Source organism: Eleutherodactylus coqui, chromosome 9 (assembly GCF_035609145.1).
Source record: "Eleutherodactylus coqui strain aEleCoq1 chromosome 9, aEleCoq1.hap1, whole genome shotgun sequence".
Taxonomy (NCBI): domain Eukaryota; kingdom Metazoa; phylum Chordata; class Amphibia; order Anura; family Eleutherodactylidae; genus Eleutherodactylus; species Eleutherodactylus coqui.
The window spans coordinates 90,290,345-90,317,021 of NC_089845.1; the positions used below are offsets into that span (position 1 = coordinate 90,290,345).

Below are 26,677 nucleotides of genomic sequence, written 5' to 3' on the forward strand. Positions count from 1 at the left end.
CTATTTCTTCAAGTACATACTTGAAGATAAAACTTCAGTCTCTGCAATCTCCCTCCAATTTTCATCTCGCCTTCACATTTTTCCGCAGAGAGTTTTCACGAAGCTTTACTGAAAGCCTTAAATTCATAAAGCATCTGTCTTCTTGCCTGCCATTATTCCAGTTTTTTGTTTTGACTATTGTATTCTCTATACTAAAATAAATTCTAATAATTTACAGATTTGTTTCCACAGTACCGACTATCAAAACAAACAAACATGCAATTGTTTAGCACTATAGCTTAAGGCTGGGTTCACATGGGGCGGATTTGCCATGGAAATCATGCGGCTTGGCCGCACCGAAAAGCCGCAAGATTTCCATGGGAGAGACGCAGATTCAAAACCTGCGGCATTTCACTGCGGGTTTTGGAGCGGTTTGGCTGCTGACATTCCGTTGCGGCTTTCTCTCTCCATAGATAGGAGTAAGGCTGAAACAGGGGGGGAAAAAAGAATTGATATGGATGTCAATTCCGCACTGCATCGCCGGTTCCGCCCGGCTTTGCCGTGACAGATTGGCCGCCCTGTGTGGATGAGATTTTTGCAAAATCTTGTCCACATGGCTGGCTAATCCCGGGATTAGGAGTTGCGGGCGGATTAGTAGCACAGGAATTCCACACAGAATTTCCACGGCAAATTTGTCCCGTGTGAACCCAGACTAACACCTAGCTTACAACAACATCGTTCACTCGTTTGAACAAGAACACTGTGCAACACCATTTTTTGTAACAGATAAGCAGATAAGCGGCCTATAGTAACTTTATCCACAAAGAAGGCAGCTGGTTTGTGAGAAACATTCTTTTGCCTTAATTTCAACTGTGCCACATACATCAAGGTACAATGGGGCGCGTTTCGACCCTCCACGGGATCTTGGTCACCTTCAAAAGGTACTTTGTTTTACTTCCATTTAAAAACATATAAACCCTTTCACTTCTGCCTGGCTATACTGTATAATATCGTATTTAACTTTTTCATTGCCGTCAGAAGAATTCATCCACATTTATTTTTATCTGAAGATCAATGTAAATATAATGTTATATCTATTGAAAACACCTTTAAAATTAAATTTACCAAATTCTTATCAATTTTATCATAATCAAGATTCTATAGGAGAATATAATGTTGATACCAATTTAAAATTGCCGTATGCATGATGCTATAAAAAAAAAAAAAAAAAAAAAATCAATCATTCTAAATATAACCAACATAAGTACATTATATATAATATATGGCCCATAGACAAAGAAAATGGCATATTTTGGGGGGTTTTTTAGCATCATGCACACGGCAATCTTAAATTGGTATCAACATTATATTCCCCTTTAGAATCTTGATTATGATAAAATTGATAAGAATTTGGTGAATTCTGCATAAAAGTTGACAGATGTTGCAAGTACTTCTGCTGGTTTTGAGCTACGCATTGTTATAATAATAATAATCTTTATTTGTATAGCGCCAACTTATTCCGCAGCGCTTGACCATTGTTAACTTTATTCATTTCTTCAAAGGCTAATATTACGCTTTCTTTTAGATCATATATTGTACATAAAAAGTATATTGTGAATCCACACAAAAAAATGCACAAAAATGCAGCTTATCACAAGCCCTCTAGAAAAGGTAACTTTTGAACCAAAGGTCTGCAAAGGTCATAGGGCAATACATACTTTATTTTGCATATACTTAACTTTTCACCAAGGTGCTGGGCTGAGTGTCCTTCCTAATGGCTTTTTTACACGGCTGCACAAGTGTTGACATCACCGCTAAGTTCATAGGGCTGTCAATCAGGGCTGGCGCTCGATCATTCTCAGCCATTCAGTGAATGACATCACTGAACGGCTGTGATTGGCTCATCGAGCACTGGCTCTGATTGGCTGAGCCACGGCGCTCGTGAATTCGGGTATTCAAAGCCCCGTCAGCAGAAGAAGAGTTCTGTGTGAACGTCGAGGACACTGCAGCCTGCCGCATCGCCGCTGGGATCAGCAGCACCAGGGATCCAGACGCCAAGGACCAGGTGAGTATAAGCTCCCCCTCCACTGAAAATAAGACACTGTGCCTCTTTTGGGGCACAAATTAATATAAGACACTGTCTTATTTTCAAGGAAACATGGTAGCAGCTGTCATTTAGGTGGGTGAGACTCTAGTAACCCCAGACCCCTGAGGACGCCACTAAATTGACAAAACATGTTGGGGGGTTTCTTTATTTTTTTAGCTTAAACACGCAGACCTGGCAATATTATTGTGGCAGAGTCAATAGTCTGCAGCATCTTGATATCTTTTATAGCTGCTAGCTATTTAGGAGAGCGCTATAGCTGATTTAGACACAACGATTTTCGCTCGAAATTTGCTCAAAAGCCATTGTTTAAGCAAATCGTTGTGGCCATCTTGCACCCGTTGTGCAGTTTTCGTTAAAGATTCGCTCATCGTTGTCTTTCAGTCCACTTAAAACCCATCGTTTGGCCGTTTGCTTATTGTTTGGTTAAAATTACATCTTTCAGTCATTCAGCGATTTGAGGGGAGTTTTCAATGCAAACACTACAAAACGATAATACAACGACCGAAAAAGCCGACATTTTCCAACGATTTTCGTTAGCTTAACCCCTTAGTGACCAAGCCTGTTTGCGCCTTAATGACCAGGCCAAATTTTGCAAATGTGTCACTTTAACATGGAAAAACACCAGAAAGGTTTTGCATATCCAAGCGATTCTGACATTGTTTTTTTGCCACATGTTGTGCTTCATTTAGGTGGAAAAAATAGACCGATAGAAATTGTGTTTATTTATTAAAAGCGCCAAAATTGGGAAAATTTTGAAAAAAATCGTCATTTTTTCACATTTCCAACTGCAATATCTTAAATATGTGCAAACATAATATAGAAATTTTTTGCTAAGATTTATATTTCCACCCGTTTATTTTGGGCGCACATTGGAAAAACGTTCGCTTTTTTTTAACCATTTAGGAGACGTACAAATTTAACATTACTTTTTAGCATTTTGAGGAACACTTTGTTTTCCTATACCAAGCCGAGATTGGAAAGGCTCATGAGTGTCAGAATAATAGATACCCCCCCAAATGACCTCATTTTAAAAACTACACCCCTTAGTGTATTCACTGAGGGGTGTCATGAGTATTTTGACCCCACAGTTTTTTTTCAGGAATTAATTCAATTTAGAGGAGAAAAAGTAAAATTTCATATTTTTGCAAATCTGTCATTTTAAAGACATATTTTTTTCCTATAGTTTACATGAAAATCAGGATTTACACCCCAAAATGGATACCCCTATTTCTCCCGTGTTCAGAAATATACCCATTGTGGCCCTATTGTTATATCTGAGTCCACAACGGGGCCCAAAATGAAAGGAGTAGTCAGTGTCTTTCAAAACAGAAATTTTGCTTGAAGTCCTTTTAGGCCCCATAGCACACATGTAGAGTTCTTGAGCGCCCAAAACCATAGAAAACCCCCACAAATGACCCCATTTTGAAAACTAGACCCCTTAAGGAATTTATCTAGGGGTGTACTGCATATTTTGACCCCACAGTTTTTGAATGAATTCAAGCAAAGCAAAAGGAAAAAAATAGGATTTTCATTTTTTGGGCTATTGTGTCAATTTAAAAACAGTTTTTTTTGTACAGCACACATATAAATGAAGACTTTCACCCCAAAATGGATACCCCTGTTTGTCCCGTGTTCAGAAACATACCCATTGTGGCCCTAATAGACTTACAGTACCCATGGCTAGGCCTACAATGAAAGGAATACCCGTTGGATTTCAGGGTACCGCTGAATAAATTTCAGGCCCCATTGCCCACTTATAGAGCCATTGAGCGGCCAAAACTATAAAGAACCCCCTCAAATGACCCCATTTTGAAAACTAGACCCCTTAACGAATTCATCTAGGGGTGTACTGCGTATTTTGACGCCACAGTATTTGAATGAATCTAAGCAAAGCAGAAGGAAAAAGTTACGATTTTCAATTTTTTTGGCAATTTTTTAAATTTAAAAACAGTTTTTTTGTACAGCGTAGATAGGAATGAAGACCTTCACCCCAAAATGGATACCCCCGTTTGTCCCGAGTGCAGAAACATACCCATTGTGGCCCTAATCTACTTACAGGACGCATGGCAAGGCCTATAAAGGACGGAACACCTGTTGGATTTTAGGGCACAACTGAATAAATTCCAGGCCCCATTGCTTATTTGTACAGAATAAAGATTGACTCCCTAAAAATTCCCCCCCCCCCCCTCCGCGCCCTTTTTGGCGTTCGCAAATCTTAGATAAAAGTAAAAATGTGAACTGTGTAGTATTTCCGGAGACAGGGGTAATTTCGGAGGCTGGTTGGAATGGGCCCATGGGGCAATAAAACCGGGTATCCCCCCCCCTCCTCTCATGCTTTTTGGGGGTATTTCGTGACCTCAGTAGCGGGTATGGGGTGTAAAAAGTGGCGCACTGTGAGTCTCCGTAAGCTTGATGAGGTGCGGCGGTCTCACACAGAAGGCGCTCAACAAGGTACTCCTGGAACTGCAGGAAGGTGAGCGTTCCCAGGGCTTCTTGTAAATTGCGTATTACAGGTAGCAGTCTGAATAACGCCGGGCTCACGCGGGTGCAGGCGGAATCCGCTTGCGGAGGCCCACAGCGGATCCCATCTGTGAGCCCGGCTGTGACCCTGCGTACGGCTGCGTAATGTACTGCGCATAACTGCCTACTCACACAGGCGGTCATGCACAGTACACCTTTGTTTGTATTTCCCGCACCATCGCTTAGCGATGACGCGGGTACACGCAGCCCGTATATAATGTAGTTGCGTATGGGCAGCGGGTATATCCACGACCATGGAGCACAATGGGCTCTATGTTGCCGATATCCGCGGTAAAATAGAACCTGCTGCGTTCTCTTTTCTGCGAGTGGATTACATAATTCCAACCCACTAATGTGAGCGGAATTGTGTAATCCAATGCGATTGATCTGCGTATTACCGCAGATCAGACGCATGCAGAATCCGTAATTCCTATCCAGTCATGTGAGACCGGCCTAAGGTAGATCGCTACCTTTTTATCACGTGACCGGGGACCGCTCAACGAGGCCACCCGTCACTGCTTCAGGCTCTCGGCGACCGTTGGTCGCTGGGAGCAAGGAGATTTTAAATTTCCTGGGCTCCCTGACTCCTGCGCCTGTGTCCGGCTTTTTGCCGGCAATCGCATGTGCAGAATTCGGGAAGGTCCACGGAGGAACATCGCGTCGGGGTTCAAATACGCAGGCCTCCGGTAAAAAGTTTCATCTTCTCTCACCGATCGCATCAGTGAGGGGAGATGAAACTTCAAATTTTTTTTTTTACTTTTACGTGATCGCCATTATTGGATAATGGCGAACACGTGACCAGGAACGGCTCACCGCGGCCCCCCGTTAAATCTCCATGCTCTTGGCTACGTTTTGTAGCCAGGAGCAGGGAGAATTTAAATTATCCTGGCAATCCACAGCTTTTGCGCATGCGCCCGCCATTTTGGCGACGGGTGCGTGTGCAGAAGCTGTGGTAAGGTCCGCGGATAAATCTGGGGGCCTTAGGTACATACTTTCATTCTCCCTCACGGATATGATCCATGAGGGGAGATGAAACGTACGGTTTTTAAACTTTTAAAAACTTTTTTTTACTTTTTTACACTTTTTTTTCACTTTACATGATCACTGTCATCCATTGGATGACAGTGATCATGTCCCCGGTATAATCTCTCTGCTCCTAGCTACACATGGCAGCCAGGAGCAGAGGGATTTTAAATTTCCTGGGGCTCGAGCCCGTCTGTGCACGTGCCCGATGTCAATCATCGGGCGCGCATGCGCAGACGGGGATTCGGGTCCCGGGACATCGGGACACCGCTGAGGACTGGGGTTGAGTATTTTCACCTCCCCTCATGGATCCGATCCATGAGGGGAGGTGAAACTGACTTTTTAAACTTTTTTTTAAACGTTTTCGCGATCGCCGCTAACCATTGGATAACGGCGATCGCGGTACCGGGGACCGCTCGCCGCAGTCCCCGCTGACATCTCCTGCCTCCCGGCTACCTACAGGAGCCGGGAGCCAGGAGATTTTAAATCTCCCACGCCGCCGGGCCTGCTGCGCATGCGGCTGACGTAATGCCGCCTGGCGCGCATGCGCAGAAGACCGGCTTCGGGCCCCGGAGCGGCAGGAGAGCGGGGAGCAGCGTGCCGGACCTGGGTGAGTAATTTCAGCTGCTCCGATGGATCCGATCCATCAGAGCAGCTGAATCTTTAACTTTTGTGTACTTTTATTTACTTTTTTTGCGATCGGCGCTATCCATTGCATAGCACCGATCGCAATGCCGGGGGGGTGTCCGAACAGCCCGGGATGACAGCTCCATGCTGTCAGCTACCTGCGGACACCGACAGCATGGAGCTGTCACGTCCAGAGCCCGAGGGGCATTAGTCTCTGCAGGAAGCATGTTTTTACGTCCTCAGAGAATAAAGCCCACTTCGGGAGGACGTAAAAACACTATGGGCTGGTCGTTAAGGGGTTAAAAATGTCGTCTTTAAGGGCGCCTACCCACTGGCGTTTGCGATTTTCGTGCGTGAAAAACGCAGCGTTTTCCGCAGCTTTTTCGCGCCTTTTCCATTAATTTCCATTGACATTCATGGGTGCATTAAGAGAAAAATAAGGACACATATGCAACTGACAGTTCCTATGTTAAAAATTGCAACGGACCGAAAAAAAAAAAACACAAGTGGACAAGAACACATTCTATCCTAATTGCTCTTCAGAAAAAACGCAAAACGCAAAGGAAAAAAAAAATCGCAAGTGGGTAGGCGCCCTAAAAGCAAAACCATCGCTCACTTTTATCGTTATAACGAATGTCGAGCGATAATCTATGTGTCTAAATGGGGCTTAAAGCCCAGTATACAGCATATTGCAGCAGCACTGAATGATGTATACTATAGGTGGCTTAGCACTCCCAAGTTTGCTAGGTGTATGTATTTATAATTCCTATGCCTCTTAGTATTCTAACTATTCCTGCCTCTGGACTCTTCTCATTCGTCAGAAAGTTGTACCGTTACTGGCTTTTCCCCCCCTTTACCTCCTGAATACGGCAGGCCATGTATGCCAGGTTTTGTGGAGCAATGTAATTCTGAAGAATTAGCCCTAGCAAATGTTTCAGTTTGTCACATATAGGATGGTACACCGGGCAGCTACACCAAGAAAGGCTCGCAGGAGAATATTTAGATCTTGTAGACTTTACATAATGGAAAACTAAACATGCATTGGGTTTTATTTTCTAAGCCTCTTTTCACACTGGAGTCTTGGATTCAGTCATCACAGCAGGCAGCAAGACTTTGACTAATTGGCAGTACAAAGGATCTCGCTGGAGGTGTGAACATAGGTTTAGTGCAATGTAATACATACTGTGTTCTAGCTCATGTTTATTGTTTCCTACAGTGGCAAGTTGTACATCAACATGTATTGCTTGATAACATTTCATTATAATGATGGATTTAATGTCTAAACAAAGTAAAGACTGTCAATGTGAAAAGGAAGTATTTATATTTTCTTAAACAAAATGTTCCTCCAGATGCTGGAACCGGGAAAAGCTGCAACTTTCTATTATACACTGTCTTCTGATTCAACCTAAGTCACGAAGAGGGGTTGTGTGGAAGGGCGAGGGAGCGGAGAAAACTTCCTGAACATTCTGTGCAAAACATTTTCAATAGCACTTGCTTTTCAATGTCCTGAGCAGTGATTGCTGCTTCCACCATCCTGTTGATTTGAAGGGGTAGCAGGTGCAGGCTGATGAAAGGTCGATAGAAGAACGCTAAAGCTCGCTATAACATCATGTATTTTTGTTAGCCATTAAGGCCTCCTTCCCACGAACGGATTTACGCCGCGTAAATTCGCGGCAAAAATCCGCTGCGTGGCCCCCTGCTATTAGGTTCTATTGAACCTAATAGCACAATGCTGACGATGCGTAATTCCACCGCGGAATTACGCACCGCGATTTCTCCCGTCCTCACCCGCAGCATGCTCTATTTGCTGCGGGTGAGGACGGGCTGTACGCGCTGACGGCTTCCATTGCAGTCAATGGAAGCCGTCCGTTCACGCTATCTCCCGCTGTAACCAGCGGGAGATAGCGTGAAAAAACGCTTCCCCACCTACCGCCGCAGCGTCATTTGACGCGGCCGGCGCGTCACGTGACACTGCTGGCCGCGTCACGTGACGCGGTGGGCGTGTCACACGACGCGACGGCGGTGGGCGGGGAAGCGGTTTCACGCTATCTCCCGCAGGTAAGTATAGGGGCTCTGGGGGGCGCCGTGACAGGCTTCACTGCGTAATATTACGCGGCGGAGCCCGTCACGCTCGTGGGAAGGAGGCCTAAAAGGTATCATATCTACAAGATTATGTGATTTCTCTCACTGAGAACAATCACACTTTGCTCTACTGGCTACATGGTACCAACCCTTTTTTTCATATTATCCCTGTACTGTAACATTACTATGTGCATTATTATTATTGTATGCCATCACAGTGTATATGATCTCTGTACTTTAATATCAGTGTGTTTATTATCTCTATACTGTGACAGTCCTGTATTTATTATCCAGGTACTGTGATGTGACATCACTATATTATCCTTGTACTATGACATCACTGTGTTTATTATCTCTGCACTGCAACATTACTGTACTTTTCATCCCTGTATTGTAACATTATTGTATTTGTTCTCCCAGTACTGTTACAATATTTAATTTACTATCCCTGTACTGTGAGGTCGCTGCGTGTATTATCTATGTACTGTGAAAACATTGTTTACTATCCCAGTATTACATCAAGGTTGCAGCTGGGCACAATAGACATGGATTGCTGGAGGTTAACAAAAAGTATTCATCTTTGTGCAAAGTTTCTATGTTGCAGACTTCCATGCAAAACGGTGATGAATAAATCCTCCACAACTCCAACAATTGAATGGTAGCTACCAAATGAGTCAATATCGGACATTTTAGATAGGCCTTGTAACATGTCCAGGGTTGTGAGCCAAACCAGAATATAGACAGTATAGACTTCTAGAAATGTACTTACAAAGCTCTCTGGCAAGCTCCGTGAATGCTGCAAAGCTAGAATTGTGACAGCAAGAATTTTGGAAAGTAGCCCGTGAAGGCGATTCCAGCTTCTGAGAAACTGCAGTATTACATAATACTATAATAGCCTTTCAGAAATAGATCTCAATCCCTTGAAGGCGAAGAGTTAGTAGTATATAGGACCTGTAATTTATTTGCTTGATTTTCAGCCCCGTTCTTTAACTATAAGGCCACCTTCACAAGTGGTGTTATCACTGAGGGCATTCCACAATGGAAAGCCTACAGCAATTATGCTGCAAAGTCATAGTGGCCAAATCCGCAGCTAAATGGTATAGATTTGGCTCCATTTTTAAAGGAAATCTGTCATCACATTTGAGCCCCATAAACTATGTTATGGGGCTTCAATATGAGGGAAAGGGGAGTCCAAAGAGCAGTGGGCACCTTGTTCCAGAGCTGTGTACCTGCAAAGTTGCCGCACAGACACAGCATGACTCTTTTCAGCCGGGTGTGTGCGCTCTCCCTAGAGATGAATGGAAGAGCATGTGCAAACAGCACACTGTGTGCGAGCAGCAACTTTGCGGTGAGTATCAAAACCACTTCCTGGACTTATAGTTGATGGGGCTCAACCATCATGACGGGTTCCCTTTAATTGCGGTTCTGCTGCATGTTTTAATCTTTGCATTGCAAAGGTTGAATTAAGCAGCATAAATAGACATGCTTTGGATTAAGAATCCCAGGCATTTTTTTTAAAAACGCTGTGGATTCGTTGGGAATTTTTCTGCAACGTGAAGGAGATTTTAGAAATCTCCTCCATATGCCTTGGTCTGTAAATGCTGTGGAATGTCCGCTGCGATTCCGGCAGTAGAAATTCTGCAGCATTTCAGTGGTCTGTGAAGACAACCTAAGGCTACGGACACACCTGCTGTATACGCGAGTTATGCCTAAGAGGTTCAGGTGCAACTCGCATCAGACACCACAAGGATGTTTGTCTATGTGCTGTGTAATGCATGGACTGGCCACACATTCACATCCATTTGCATGTCCTAATTCTCAACTGTCATACAAACAAGAATAGGACATGCAATGAGTTTTTTTCCTGCAGTCCGTATCTGCATGAAAAGGTAGTGTGTGCAGCCTCATTGAATAATATGGGTCCGTCCATCGTCCGTTTTTTTTAACATACAACAGATGGATGATAAAACACTAGTGTAGCAGTAGGCTCACAGGTTGCGCTTTGATGTTACTCATCACTTTCAGGGTAAAAGCTCTTGGTCAGGTTCCATTTTAATTTGTTTATTTAAACTGTTTATGTTCATTTGTTATTATTTATTATATTGTATCGTTACTTCTCTTACTTACTATAAAGCAATGTACAATATGTTGCTGCAATATAAAGATAGTTTGCTAGATTTTTTTTACTGTTACAACAAAAACATAGAACAGTAGATACAATAAAAAATGTCTGATGTAACATTCGTATTCCCTAAAATACACAAAAAAAAGTCTGCAAATAAAAATAAATTATTACTTTAATGATATTTATTTACAAACAGTTTAACCAGCTACATATGAGTTGACAAAATATTATGAAAATCCGTTCACTAAAAGGTTTACCAGTACTGTTTTCTAAAGCTCAGTTCCTAACAAGTACATACATTTATCGGCTCCTGCCCACGGGCGGATATTTGCTGCAGAATCCACAGCAGACGCCCGCACCGCGGATCTGCAGCAAAAGCACCCATAGCGCAAGCGGAGGAAAAAAAAACCGCAGCATGCTCCATTTTTCCGCGCGGACAGCTTCTGTTAAGATCAATAGAAGCTGTCCGATCCATGGCCTGTCCGCCATGGACATTGTGGTCAGGTTGTAGATTCTGGGTTGTCACCTAGCAACGGTGCGGGGAAAGAAATATTTGAAAAAAAAAGTCTGTACTGTGCATGCCCGACAATGAGCTGCCAGGTTAAACCACAGTACAGATTACCCAGCGTGGATGCCGCTGCTGGCAGGGCCAGATTCTGTTGCAGGTCAAAACATTACATAGTTACAACGTATTGTTTAATTATTGGATAAGCATCTTGCAATTCTTCCATCCTCCGGTCATCTGTGATTGGCCATCAGGTGGTGGATGAAATGAGTGGGTTGTCTTTGCCCCACGTGTGGTTCCTTCGATATGATTGGTTGTTACATCATGAATTAATAATAGCATAGACCTCCCATGTTATTCGCGTCTGTTTCCAGTAAAATTGCTGGGGAAATTATTGCGGTAGCTGTTTCAGACTGCGGTTATCTATGTCGGAGTTATACTTCTCCTAATGGCACGAACAGTCGGAAAAATAGATATATATATAGATTGGTTTCATGTTGGCTTCCCCATGTCAGCAGAGTTATAAAACAGATATTTTCATATGAGCGGAAGTACCTATTGCATAACTGTAAGAACATTATATTTGTAGCAAGACAGAAAGCAAATATGTATACAGAATGTTAAATTGACAACTGTCTACTGCCAAGGCCCACCGATCCATATAGATATATATTGGGTTTCCACTACATAGCAATAGGATGGAACAAGCTCTTTGTGCAGATATACTCATTGTAAAAAAAAAATCAGGCACCTAGAGGGAGTTGTTGGAATCAATTGAAACTTTTTGTGATTGTAACATTGATATAAGTAAGTGGTTACAATATGTGAGCAAAGGGATAATTTTTTTGTGAAAAACTGTCCGCTTCTAGCTTGAATGCAAAATGTGACACAAGCGGGCATGGTGGCATACTTTATGGTATCCTGCAGCATATCGGTCCACATTTGCTGTAACTCAGCCACTAGACCGTGCAAACTCATAGTATGTCGAGGGTGGTATCTCAGAGGGTGCCATGCATGCTCTATTGGGGCAATAAATCCAGTGACTGGCTAGACCACGGAAGTGTGAAAAAATTGCGGAGACATTTCTGTGACCCCCTTGTGTGTGCAGCCATGCATTATCCTGCTGGAAGATGCCTCTTGGAAGCTGCATGAGAGGAACACATGTGGCTGCAGGATGTCCTGAACATATTGTTGAGCTGTCATTGTCCCTTGTACCACTACTAGGGGTGACCGATAATTGTATGCTATGATCCCCCCAGACCATCACACCAGCAGTGGATGCAGTTTATCACTAGCAAAGGTGGGATTCAGATGCTCAAACTAAACTGGAATTTGTCGCTGCAGACAATCCATTTTCTCTGTGTAGCAGTCCAGTTTTGTTGTTCACGACACCACTGCAAACGGAGCCAAGGGTGGGTGGGTGGATGTCAAAGGCAGTACAGGGGCCTTTAACAAAGGTGTCACCTGTCTCTGGATAGTGGACAACGAAACAATTGGAGCTGCTCATGCTTGTTGGATGTCTGGTAGTCTGTCGAGGGCATCCTGAGTCCAGTGAACTTGTCTCCATGCCCTTACGCATCCACTAATTCCAACACCTTCTAACAATCTGGTCAGAACACCCTAGATCGCGGGCAATTCGTCAATACCATCATCTAGCTTCTCACATTCCAATAATGCGCTCCCTCTCAAACCCTGTTAACTGAGTGAAATCTCTTCGATTGCGCCATAGAGGCACGTCTAGGGGTCTACAAGCTCTACACAAGCGGAAAAAGAGGTCCACTACACACAAGTAGCCTCGGAAAAGCCTTTTTATAGGCCAAGGGTGGAACCACTTTTATGGCCTCAAGTGGTAAGACTGTACATCTAATCACACCACAACTCTAATCATTTGCATATCTGCCTGAGATGTAACTGCACGCTGAGATTAGCAGCAAAAAAATAACTCCTTCTAGGGGCATGACTTTTCTGACAAAGAGTGAATGTACAATTTCACATAAACATTTCAAGACGTTGGATTTGTCACAAGTAATTAGAGAAAAAAACTTTACTCTTGTTGATCTTCCTTGCACAGGCATTTAAAGATCTCCCAGTTGCTGCTTAGTAACAGACTGCAAAATGGGATTTTTATAGTAACAATACTTGATGACAAAGCGGCAAACAATCTACATTTTGTTCATTTTAAACTTCATGTCGAAAATCTTCCTTTTTATTCATCATTATAATGCAGTCCGCATACAATATAATTATCTAGCTGTTCCAGTATCCCAAACCATGCAGAAATCTAAGATGTGAGCATATGAGACAAGTTTCCATACAGAACATAGCTGGTACACTGTATACTGGAAAGCCCATTCACCTTCACCATGTGCGTTGGGTGGTTTAGGGCTTAAAGGGGTTTAGTCATTAGAAAAAGAAAAAATCAATACTTACCTATTCTTCCCCTGTCAGTCTTCTTACCGCATCTTCTCCTCCCCGATCTTCTCCTGGCTCCTGCAGTCCGTAAGCCTGCCGGATCCTCTTGTCTCTGGAGCGTCCATTCTCGGCAGTCTCCTTCCCGCAGATCAATGTATGCTACGTCACTAGCTAAGCATTCATGGCTTAGCATGAAATACTGAGCTATTGCAGAAACTACGCATGCGTGCTGTCTCACTACAAGTGTTCATATACTATTGCCGCAAGACAGCGCACATGCGCAGCCTCGGAAATAGCTCAGCACTCCCTGCTAGGCAGTGAACGCTATGTCACTAGTGACGTAGCATACATTGCCCTGCAGGAAGGAGACTGACGAAAATAGATGCTTCAGAAGAAAGATATGTAGTCCAGGCAGCATAAGAGGAGATAAAAAGTATATCCTTTATTCCTCCATAATAGACAGAAACACCAACGACGTTTCGACCCGTCAATGGGTCTTAATCATGCTTGATTAAGTTTGGATTCCCATTCAAATAAATGGGACACTGATTTGTTATGGACTTTGCTGTGCATTTGATGTGGAAGCCTCACAAAATTGTTGTAAATTCTACATTGATTTTGCAGCAAATCCGTGATTTTGAAATCCGCCTTTTGAACAGGATCTTCAAATTGAGTGGTGACGTTTGCATCAAAATTCACATGTAATACATGTGGATTTTGAAAAAGATGCACACCAAAAATGTATTATGTGCAAATATACCCAAATGGCCCCATGAAGTTCCAAGATAAGAATCTAAAAAAATCTAAAACAAAAAAAGCACAAACATCAGGAGTGCAATAGATCACACTTGGTAGCACTCCTCATACAAATATTGGTCATATCCACACATGCACAAGACTAGGATTCACAGCAGTCCCACCAGTGACAAAAAATGGACTCATTTGTGATGTAAGAGCAAGAGAAAAAAAGAACATGGAGCGTGAACCCTTCGAAGATTTATGTGAGCAAGGATGGCACCATTACCAATGGCCTTACTCATTCTGGTGAGGGATGGTGGGCACACTCCCCTCATTCCTGGTAAATAGTGTTAGTAGATCATGATTCTCAGGTTGCCACTTCGAGCACCCAGCAGTGATGCCCCACACGACTATGGCTCATACATACCAGTGTTCAGCCTACGGTCAGGTTTTCTTTTTTCTATTCTGTTTTTGTAGCAGAGAGACAGAATTACAAGTTTTTTTTCCCCCATTGATGTTATTTTCGTCTCTCTACTGCAAAAGTGGAACAGAGAAATGAAAAGTCTGAACGCATGCTGAACGCTGGTGTGAACGCGCCCTTAGCAGTATACAGATTTATTAGACAGAAAAAAACACTTCACATTTCAATGGGAAACCTCGCATTCCACTCGCATGCAATGTATAAAGGTCCAATTGAAATCCATGGATGATGAATTCCAAGAAACACCCAAGGTTAGGACATGCAGTGCGGGAAAATATCGCTCATGTATATGGTCCCATTCAAAAGAATGGCGTTCATATTCGTGCAAGATTTGTGTATCTCGCAACGCACAGTTCTCACGCGAGTTTCTCGGTCGTATGAAACAGGTCTAAGACTGTTCATACTAGAGTATTTTAACTCCATATTTGGTCCATAATACAGAGTTAGTCTAAATCTATGTATCTATTCGGATGGCCACATTTTTCACAGCCTCTTTTTCAAGTTGCAGCATAACCCATTTTTGCCTTCGTATTGATATTACTTTCTGTTAGGCAAAAGCCAATCAGTATTTGCCCAGTAGAAAATAAAACCAATACCAGCAATGCAGGCAAATACAGATCAAACACTGAGAACACATGGTTGTAATGTTATCTGTAACACGCTCATATTGCAGATCCATATTACAGATGCGTTACAATATGCTCATCTAACACCAGCAGAGGCCCGCACAGAAACGTCACTGCTGATGCGTCGACTCTGCTCTGCGCATGTGTGGCTGTGCGCCAGCCGGCACATCGCAGAGCAGAGACAAGACACCGGAGGAGTTGAGCCGCGAGTCACTGCATGGGCACAGGTCGCATTCCGCTGTGAGAATTCTCAGAGCGGGATCCGACCCGGCCGTCTGCATTCACCCTAGAAAGATGTTTTTGATCTTTCACTTGGACAGCCTGGCTTTAAGGGGATTGCATGTGGCATTGGAGCGAGTCTGACCAAGTGCGTAATAGCAAACAATTCTTTAACCCTTTCCAATCCAATTTGTATCCTGGCTTTCCTAGGGGAACTTACTCTTTTTCTGCCATTATACAACGGCGCTATCTGCTGGCTGAACCCAGTACTGCATGAGGTGACACGTTGGATAGGCTCTGACAGCAGAGAGGCTGGCAATATACAGTAAGAGAACCCCGATGGACGTCTGCCAACATCAGAGCTGTACAGCCTTAAATCATAATGTCTTCAGAGGCCAGACAGTGGATTGGAAAGGGTTAAGGGTGAATTTACATGGGCGATTTTCCTGCATGATTTCTGTGCGTTGCGAGATGCAAAGAAATCGCATGGTAGAAGAACCTATTGTTTTTAATGGGTGCATTTACATGTGTGATTTGCTTTCACAGCGATGAGAGATAAAATTTGCAACAGTCCTAGTTTTGGGCGATTCTGTTGAAAAATTGTCCATTCTTCTCTATAGGAGCAGAAAAAAAATTGCATCATCCTCGCATTTATATTTATATATATATACATATATATCTATAGGTTTAGTGTGAGTGCAATGCGCTTTGGCTCCCGTAATGAGTAATAGGCAATCTCACATGTGTTTTTTATGCACGTGAAAATTGCAAGTGCAGGGAACTGAATGCATCCCACTTTCATAAAAATCACGAGTTTGCAAGTGCAATACTGGTCTGAGTTTTCCTGACAGATATTGCACTCACCCCTGTAAATACACCCCAATTAGGGGTGGTGGAGAATACATGTGAAGGATTTTTATACAGATAAGATTTGATTGTTTTTAGTGATTTTTATTATGTATTTACACGTTTTTTAACTCACCGCTATGTCACTTTCAGGGAAGTGTAGGAATAACATTGTATAATGGATGTCAGAGAAGGGAAGAAGGAGCTTGTGGAGTGGGTGTTTAAGTAAGACGTAATGGCTTATTAAGTGCATTCTTGACAACCAGGCGTGACCTTGAAACGTGTTGAATGTTTTGGAGTTTTAGTCTGTCTAATAAATTTGTACACTGCTAATCTGTGGAGCATCACTGCTGGATGTTTGCAGGGGCAGCCAGAGAATCAAGATGTATTGACAGCGCTTACGTGGAGGGGAATGTGTCCTCGCTTCCTGCACCAGGGTAGGTAAAACCATGGCTGAAGGTCCCAACCTTGATCTCATAGAACTGTGAAGAATTTGCTATCCGTCTTGTTTTATTTTGATATTAAGAAAAAATAATTACTACAAGCAAAAGAAATACCAGAACATATTAAAGAAAATAATCATTAGCATCGTTTGATTTTAGAACTATTTATATTAAAGGGGTTGTCCCGCGGCAGCAAGTGGGTCTATACACTTCTGTATGGCCATATTAATGCACTTTGTAATGTACATTGAGCATTAATTATGAGCCATACAGAAGTTATAAAAAGTTTTATACTTACCTGCTTCGTTGCTGGCGTCCTCGTTCCCATGGTGCCGACTAATTTTCGGCCTCTGATGGCCAAATTAGCCGCGCTTGCGCAGTCCGGGTCTTCTGCTGTCTTCAATGGGGCCGCTCGTGCAGAATGCCGGCTCCGTGTAGCTCCGCCCCGTCACGTGCCGATTCCAGCCAATCAGGAGGCTGGAATCGGCAATGGACCGCACAGAAGAGCTGCAGTCCACGGAGGAAGAGGATCCCGGCGGCCATCTGCAGCCGGTAAGTATAGAAGTCACCGGAGCGCGGGGATTAAGGTAAGCGCTGAGCGGTTTTTTTTTATGTCCCTGCATCGGGGTTGTCTCGCGCCGAACGGGGGGGGGGGGGGGGGGGGTTGAAAAAAAAAAAACCCGTTTCGGCGCGGGACAACCCCTTTAAAGTTGCATTCACTCCATTAAGAAAGAGCCCGGCAGCCGGTTTATGACAATACTATTAATACAATTAGTTTTAACCCTTTCCAATCCACTGTCTGATGTCTGAAGACATTATGATTTAAGGCTGTACAGCTCTGATGTTGGAAGATGCCGTTGGGGTTCTCTTACTGTGTATTGCCAGCCTCTCTGTTGTCGGAGCCTATCCAACATGTCACCTCATGCAGTACTGGCTTTAGCCAGCATATAGCGCCGTTGTATAACCGCAGAAAAAGAGTAAGCAACTTAGGAAAACCAAGACACAAATTGGATTGGAAAGGGTTAAAACAGGAGATTGCAATAATAGAAGCATAAATCCTGTACCTGCACCAGTGATTCCACTTCCCCTGACATGCAGTGCTGGAGTCTCCACTGGGACAGCTCTGGTCGCACCTTCAGTCTTCGCACAGGAGGTCCTACAAATATACACAGAAACACTTATGGGAACAGAATTTAGGGGAGATCCATTAATACTGGCATAGCACCTAAGGGGGGGCGCCAGTCTCAACACGGTGCAGCATATTATATTCATCAGCAGCTCATGTTACAGCAACAATTGATAAAACAAATGACAATAAAGGAGCACATTCATGAATTCTGAACCCCCTTCTCAATTCTCCATCACATCTAGCATGCTTTCATTTTAAAACCTCTACTAGAAAAATGACCCCTTTTTTTCAATTATATCCCACCCTCCTTTTTAGAGTCCTAAAATCAGACCCCCCCCCCCTCCCCCATCCCTTCACATTCATCTATGCTCCACTCAAAAAACGTTCCCATCTGAAAAAGGCAGGATTGGGCTGTATTCACATGGGCGACTGCAATTTTGATTAGTGAAAACTAGAGATGAGCGAACCTACTCGGCCACGCCCCTTTTTTGCCCGAGCGCCGTGATTTTCGAGTACTTCCGTACTCGGGCGAAAAGATTCGTGGGGCGCCGTGGGTGAGTGGGGGGGTTGCAGCGGGGAGTGGGGGGGGGGGGCTCCCCCCTGTTCACCGCTGCTACCCCCCGCTCCACCACGCCTCCCCCCACTCCCCGGCGCCCCCCTGAATCTCTTCACCCGAGTACGGAAGTACTCGAAAATCGTGGCGCTCAATCGAGTAATTACTCGAAACGAGTATATTCGCTCATCTCTAGTGAAAACTGACCGTTTCCTGTGCAATTTTATGCGTTTGCTTTCATTCTTTTGAATTTCATGTGCGATTTGCATCCTTTTTACACACGCCTTTTTCACTGCTCTGTACTTCCTGTTTTTTTTTCATGTGGTCCCCATAGTACCAGGCATTAAAAGCATATCACACTTGCATGCAAATCACATGGCATGCAATTGTAAACTATTTTTTTACGTTTCCATAGAAAAGAATTGGCGATTTTTGAACATGAATGGCACAAAAATAGAGCATGCAGCAGTTTTTCAAACAAAAATCGCTTGTGTGAATTAACCCATTAAAATGAAAGGCTTGTGTGCATTTGTGCGCCCCAAAAAGCACGCAACAATGATCTCAGCTATAGAAAAGGCCAATTAGTTTAATGAGCTGAATATAGTTTCTTTCCCTGCACAAATCTACAGGTAAGTAGAGTATGCTACGTATTTTTTTGTGTGAACGAAATGCACACGCCAAATAAGTGCTTGTGAATGAGCCCATTGAAATCAGTGGGTTATGTTCTCTGCGTATTGCATGTGCAATGTTTTTGTGCGCAAATGTGAATGCAAATATGCTTGTGTGAATCTTACCTAAGACCCATTTACTTAGCCATTCACTATGTGAATACGGTAAGAAGTAGTATCGCTGCATCAGATAAGTATTCTTACCATTTAACACACTTATTCTGCACAGCGTCTTCATGCTGAAAAATAATTAAAGAATGTGGAGAAAATAACATTTATCCAGTAAAATAGCTGGTTTTCAGTTAGTCCAAGACTCCTCAGTTTATCCTGACAATCGCATAAAGCAAAAGACCACCCCCATCTTCAAACATAAATGTTTATATAAAACTTGAGTCTGCAAGACAGTGATGGGGCAGCGGTTTGGCTTTTCAACTTTAAAGGGATGTTCCGGCTTCAGCAAATAAATGATATTATTTGTATAATTAAAGTTATTCAATTTCCGAATATTTATTTGTGCTTTTCAACAACTCTGCTTGCTGTCATTCAATGGGTGCATCCATTGCTTACTTCCAGGGCATAACAATCTGCCGTGGTCATGTGAAGCACTGCTACATGAACGTCACACACACAGAGCTGTGCTACGTTGCTTCTGCATATTAGCTGCATGTAATTTACAAATTTCAGCAGCTCGCTGAGGAGACATGTTCACTCGTTGCTTTTGCATATCAGCTGCATGAGATTTACAAACTTCAGCTGGTGGCTGAGGTGACATCATGGCTTGTTGCTGTGTCGTGTAAGCTGCATCAGCTTAACGGCGGCGTTGAACCCTCTGTGGTGACATGTTTGAACGACAGCGACCATTTGTTTCAATACTGGGTAATGGTTGATGATTAGATGAAGGCTGGACTGGTGTTGGCGGCATTAGCACTTGACATGACATGATATCACGTTCAGAAGATGTGAAGATAGTGAGGAAGGACTATGCTTCAATGTTGTTAGTCAATATGCACTGCCAGCTATGTATGTGAACATTTGTGAGGTGTCATTTACTGGAGTTTCCACACAGGTGTACAGCTGTTTCACAACCAGCTATAAACTGCCAGACTGAGTACTGTTGTATCCATAGCAACTGAGGCCACAGGGGTTTGTTGGAGATGTAGTTCACCCATAATTCCTCATTCAGCTCAGAGACCATGTGACTGATCACATGATGGTGACATCATCACAGGTCCTGTCAGCACACAAACTATGTATGTGTAAATTTGTGAGGTGTCATTTATTGGAGTCTCCACACAGGTGTGCAGCTGTCTCACAACCAGGTACAAACTTCTAAACTGAGTACTGCTGTATTGATAGCAACGAAGGCCGCAGGGGGTTGTGGGGGATGTAGTCCACCCATAATCCCTCATCAAGGAGGATAAAGGACTAGTGATAATATCATTGTCATGTGATCAGGGGGTGGAGCTAAGAGACGGTAACTGATTACATGATGGCGACATCATCACAGGTACTGTCAGGCTCCACATGTAACTCACACAGCACACATGGGCTGATGGACAAGATTAGCACTTTGATACCTGCAGAATACACAATATATTTACAGGTTTCCTTTAAAACATTTTAACATTAACTTTTTTCTTTTAAGCAGACCTCACTTTCCAACAATTAATAGGCCCATTAAAAGGGAAGAAATGTGTGATTGTTCTCAGTAAGAGAAACCAAGTAATCTTGTAGATATGGTACTTTTTAATAGCTAACAAAAATACATGATGTCATCGTGAGCTTTCAAACCTAACCAGTGTTCTTCCTCAGGCATAAATGGACAGCTCTAAAGATGTATTTATACAAAAAAACATACACACATGATCACATAGGAGTGTACAAACAGGGTGTGCTTAATTCTAGAACAGAATAAGGGGCACAGACATAATGTGATTTATAGCACTTAGATAAATACCAGAAAGGGATGAGCATAACAGTAAATACTAAATTAGTCCAATAACAAGGGGTGTGAAAGTTTTATGGTCTCTAAATTGATGTTAGGGGGTCACCACCAGGCCAACATGTTACTTTTGTTCTGGGTTTCCCATATCTCATAATCTCCACTGATGCAAAAAAAAACCTCCAAGATTTATTCCGTTTTTGATAGTATTAAGGGTGGCTATAAACATATTCCCAAAGTCTTATGTGACATTGGGACATAATTTGCATATGTCATATGTTGTGTCTGTGACTAGAAAAATGCTTTGCCATAGGTAATTCTGTCTCTCTCTCTTTAATCGTGTAGTGATGCGAACTCATCGTGGCTTTCAGCTTTTGTTCTCTTCACCCAAAATAAAGGCCCTCAACAGGATGTTCACTGCACAGGATTAGTTGCACAACAAGGGATGTGAAGAGAAGAAATTGAATCATTTACAACTTTCCTGCAAAAGGTAATCAGACATTCCCTACACTCAAGAGCATTAACATGAAATCCAAAGTAGTAGCAAATATGAAATATCACATGCATGTTATTACTCACCTGTAGAAACCACTCCTTAATTTTGCCCTCAAGCTTGTCAATGTGACTGAGGGCCTTGTTAACACATGGCAATGGTGTGTTTACCAGTTCACAACTACGGCGTCTTAGAGTATCTGTAGAACCCATACTAGTATCGGTTCCTGAAAGAAGACAAAATATTGGTATCTTTTTACTTCTAGCTGTGTGAGCAGTAGTGGACAAAACTGAATAAGTGACATAACATATTGTGGAGGATTTCTAATGGATGCTTATCAAATATCATGATGTACTACTACATTATATGATTCTTTAGCATTCACGATAGAAGTAGTGTTCCTCTCACTACCTGATACACAATATGCATCAGTACCGATCTACTTCACAAAGCAGCACTGACCAAACCAGCGAGAGCAGCATTATGTATCTCAGATTACCAAACACAGTATGCATCGGGTAGTCATGGAACCACTGCAGCCATCTAGGAAAACAGAAAAGGGGCCTGGGAACTGGAGAATCCAGTGGCATATCATAATGTTACATATAAAACCTGACTGAAACCCATGATGTCATAAAAATTCAAATGAAGGCAATGGAGCCATTAAAGCAAACCTTCTGACCCCAAGACAAAACTCTGTCCCTGGACTGGAGGGTGAAGTTATACTACTTGCCATCCATCCTCTGTGCCATTGTCTTTTGGATCTACCGGCTCTCAAGTCCAATTTTCAGTCTTCCAAGATGGCCACCGCAATCTTCTGACTACCTAATGAAAACTGATAGTGTGTTAGACTACTGATAGACTACTCATGTTCTCTGAATCAGAGAGCAGTGCAAAGTGCCTGGGACTGCCGATGCATAGTGTGCTCTAGGTAGTTAGAAGATTACATTAGCCACCTTACAAGACCAAAACAAGGTGAGAGAACCAGTGGACCTAAGGGTTAACAGCTCCAGAGGACGGGCGCACGTAATATAACTCCCCTTCTCCAATTGATAAAGGATTGCTTTAATGGAACCATTTCTCTATGTTTTGGAAAAAGATTACAGAACAACAGGGACAGACATCAGTGTAAATGGAGCCTTGTTCACCGACTTATATTTTATAATTGTAGCACAGGATTATAGCTCCAGATATGAAATCTCATGAAAATGATACAAAATGACAAATTGTGCTTACCAAAGAAATAGCTAGGCGTTACCTGCACATCAGTCATTCTGATTATCAGATATTTCTGCCAAAAAAGAAAATAAGAACTTTCATTAAAAACATTTTATTATGATCCTTTTCATAATATGTTGGCATTTTGTATTCATTCCCAGTTTATCCATAGTCAGATCCATCACTAAGTATACAAAGTAAATGATGGTAAGATTCCACGGATTAAGGAAGTTAACTGGAAATTGTTGACAAAATAGTAGTGAATGAAGACCACAAATGTATAACTGATGTCATAGTTTAAATAAGAAACAACAGTTTAGTATAGTGTATATAAAAGTATAAAGTAACATTTTAGTTTAAATTAAAAATAATAGATGGGCCACCAGTATGAAAAAAAGGAAGAAGAATCAATCAACCGCCTAAAAAAAAGTATATTTACTGCATAGAGATAAATAATAAGGCTATGTTCATATCTGTGCTGGAGGGTCCATTCACATCTGGCACAAAATGCTGGACAAAATAGCGCAGCATGCTGCTTTGTTTTGTCCGGTAAAATACTGGAGGGAATGCTGGAGGCCAGCGGACCCCATTATTATTATACATTAGTCCAAAAAGTCCGTAACAGAAATAGGAAATCAGCTAAATATGACAAACACCATTAAAACAAGTTATTACCTCCCTTAACCCTTGCCAATCCCCTGTCTGACGTCTTCCTACATTCTGATTGAAGCTTGTACAGCTCCAATGTCAGAAGGCATCCAACAAGGTATTCTTACCGTCTATTGTCAGCCACTCCACTATCGGAGCCTCTCTGGCGCGCACACACTGGCTTTAGCCAGCAGATGGCAAAAAGAGAAAGCCTTTTAGGAAACCCTGAATCCAAAAGTGGATTGGAAAGGGTTAAGTGAATGTGTCATGAGAAAATTACGAATATATAAACCAGGTTTTTATGTTATACATATTTTTTTTAGGAATTTCAGGTGATTTAATGGTTTCAACCTTCAAAGTCATGATCTAAACGTAAAAAAAAATCCTTAAGGTGGTACACCCACTTGCATTTTTCTTGCACGTTTTTTTTCACGTGATATCGCTGCGTTTTTTTAAAGCGAATGTCAATGGGAATTTCTAATGTTAAAAACGCATCACAAGTTTGTGCTTTGCAATTTTTGTGCGATGCGTTTTTAACATTAGAAAGTCCCATTGACAATTGCGTGAAAAAAACGCAGCAATATTGCATTAAAAAAAAACCCGCAAGAAAAACACAAGTGTGCAGAAGCCCTGAGTGCTTACATAAAAACCAAGCTTAAAGGGGTTGTCCCGCAGCAGCAAGTGGGTCTATACACTTCTGTATGGCCATAATAATGCACTTTGTAATGTACATTGTGCATTAATTATGAGCCATACAGAAGTTATAAAAAGTTTTATACTTACCTGCTCCGTTGCTAGCGTCCTCGTTCCCATGGAGCCGACTAATTTTCGCCCTCCGATGGCCAAATTAGCCGCGCTTGCGCAGTCCGGGTCTTCTGCAGTCTTCTATGGGGCCGCTCGTGCAGAATGCCGGCTCCGTGTAGCTCCGCCCCGTCACGTGCCGATTCCAGCCAATCAGGAGGCTGGAATCGGCAATGGACCGCACAGAAGCCCTGCGGTCCACGGAGACAGAGGATCCCGGCGGCCATCTTCAGCAGGTGAGTATGAAGACGCCGGACCGCCGGGATTCAGGTAAGCGCTGTGCGGGTTGTTTTTTTAACCCCTGCATCGGGGTTGTCTCGCGCCGAACGGGGGGGGGGGGGTTAAAAAAAAAAAAAAAAAACTGTTTCGGCGCGGGACAACCCCTTTAATAATAAGCACCTGCTTCCTCTTTTGTAGAGAAACTTTTTCAACAAACATCTCATCATTATCATCACAGACAGGATTACAATAAGAGGTAACACCTATATATACATACATAACAAAGGATCCACCATTCACAATAATTGATGGTCACAAATCACCTTCCTCCCTCCCTCCACTGTGATCTTTGCACAGGTAACAGATCATGCCTAGAACAATCTCCCATGGAAGTCAATGGGTTAACGTCTGTCGTCTTGTGTGAATGGTCCATGAAGCTGCTATGAAGCATCTCTGCAGCAATGGCAAGATGGCAGCCCTCATAGCGAAGTATGGATAATAGAATAAAAAATATACATACAGAAAACAAATATGTATCAGTATCTAGTTTTAATTAGTGACAGCTCCATAGTGTTTTTACATCCTAGCTAAGTGGGCTTAAATTCTCGGGGACATAAAAACATGCTTCCCCTGAGGATTAAAGCCCCGTGGGCTGTGGATGTGACAGCTCCATGCTGTCGGGTCCCGGAGGTAGCCAACAACCTGGAGCTGTCATGGGGGGGGGTCACTGGAAGCCCCCCTAGGTAATGCGATCGGCACTATCCAATGGGAAGCAGGAAATGTCACCGGGGACCACGGTGACCAGTCCCCAGGTCCGTGATCGCTGCTTTCCAATGGATAAAAGCGATCACAGAAAAGTTGTAAAAATAAAATAAAGCTGAAGTTTCACCTTGCCTCATGGTTCGGATCCATGAGGGAAGGTGAAAATATTCACCCCCCGTCCTCCGCTATATCCCTCGACGATATGGTCCTTCCAGGACCTCACGTCGCCTACTGCGCATGCGTACCCGATGGAAACATCGGGCACGTACTCAGAAGAGGTCACGCCCCAGGAAGTTTACAATCCCTCTGCTCCCGGTCACATGATCACTGTTATCCAATGGATAACAGTGATCATGTAAAGTTAAAAAAAAAGTGGAGATGTCACTGGGTGCGGCGGTACGTGGTCCCTTGTAGGGGATCACCGCTATCCAATAGATAAAGGCGATCACGTAGAAGTAAAAAGAAGTTAAAATTTTCCTTCCCGTCACTGATCCGATCCATGAGGGGAGGTGAAATTACTTGCCTAAGGCCTCCTGCACATGGGTATGTTTGCATTGCGGAGTCCGCGGTGGGTGTCCCCGGTCACATGATGGCTGTTATCTAACTGTCTTGCCCATGAAGGGCAACGGTATTTCAATACTGACATGTGAAAAAGTTGGCACAGTATGAACTATGGAGCAAATTTGCATAGCATTCAATGGCATGCTGAAAAAGTGCGCATTTCAAATCCGCAACAATGTTCCGTTGTGTGAACGAGGCCTGAGTTCAAGGATAATGACTCAGAGAATAATAATAATAATCTTTACTTGTATAGCGCAAACTTATTCCGCAGTGCTTTCAAGGCACAAGGGGAACACAAATAATACGAAAATTACAGAGAGTAGTATAGTAAATTTAAAAAAATGAATAAATAGCAAATATTTTGGTTGTCCAACAAAACTAACAAATAATACAAATGGATACTTAGAATAATCATTATAATGCTCATAATAAAGCTACAGAATTGCCTGCGATGAGACAATGACAGTAAATGTCAATAGTCTATCCGCAAATTATAGATGGCAGACCATAGCCACATAAAGCACCCACTCTGTTTTCTGGCAGTGTAGTGTTTTATGCAAATACCCAAGACAGAATGTATACTTGTCTTAAAAGGTTTACAGATACGTTGTTAGACATGAGAAGTTTTATGACTCAGAAATAAGCTTATGTGTAAAAGATACTACAGTTTGTATTATGACTCCAATGAAAATCCTATTAAATAAAATGAGCTCTTAGGGTAAGAATGTGCTTATCAAGGTGTGCTAAATATGGGAAATTCACGAGTGCATAGGCCTCCTGGTCAGACCAATTTCTGCCAACACAGAAAATTTAGCATAGATCCTTACAAGCGTATCAAACGTCTGCACTTGTGGTTATAACGTGATGTACAATTTCCTCTGCTGTGATGTTCCATTAGGTTATGAACACATGAATGCATGCAAAATCTTTTCCACTTTGAAAGTGGATTT

At 42.7% G+C, this 26,677-nt stretch overlaps 1 protein-coding gene across 3 annotated transcripts in view; it reads right to left on the reverse strand.

Annotated features, from left to right (window-relative positions):
* CCDC178 (coiled-coil domain containing 178) overlaps positions 1-26,677 on the reverse strand; it is a 371,972-nt gene that overhangs the window by 330,896 nt on the left and 14,399 nt on the right. For all 3 annotated transcript variants that reach the window (XM_066578043.1, XM_066578044.1, XM_066578045.1), the window contains 4 exons: positions 22,755-22,809; positions 21,605-21,744; positions 19,288-19,322; positions 17,798-17,889 (listed from right to left, as the gene is read on the reverse strand). In XM_066578043.1, coding sequence (XP_066434140.1) covers positions 17,798-17,889; positions 19,288-19,322; positions 21,605-21,744; positions 22,755-22,791 — 304 coding nt within the window. In that variant the 5' untranslated portion in view covers positions 22,792-22,809. The remainder of the gene's footprint in view (positions 1-17,797; positions 17,890-19,287; positions 19,323-21,604; positions 21,745-22,754; positions 22,810-26,677) is intronic.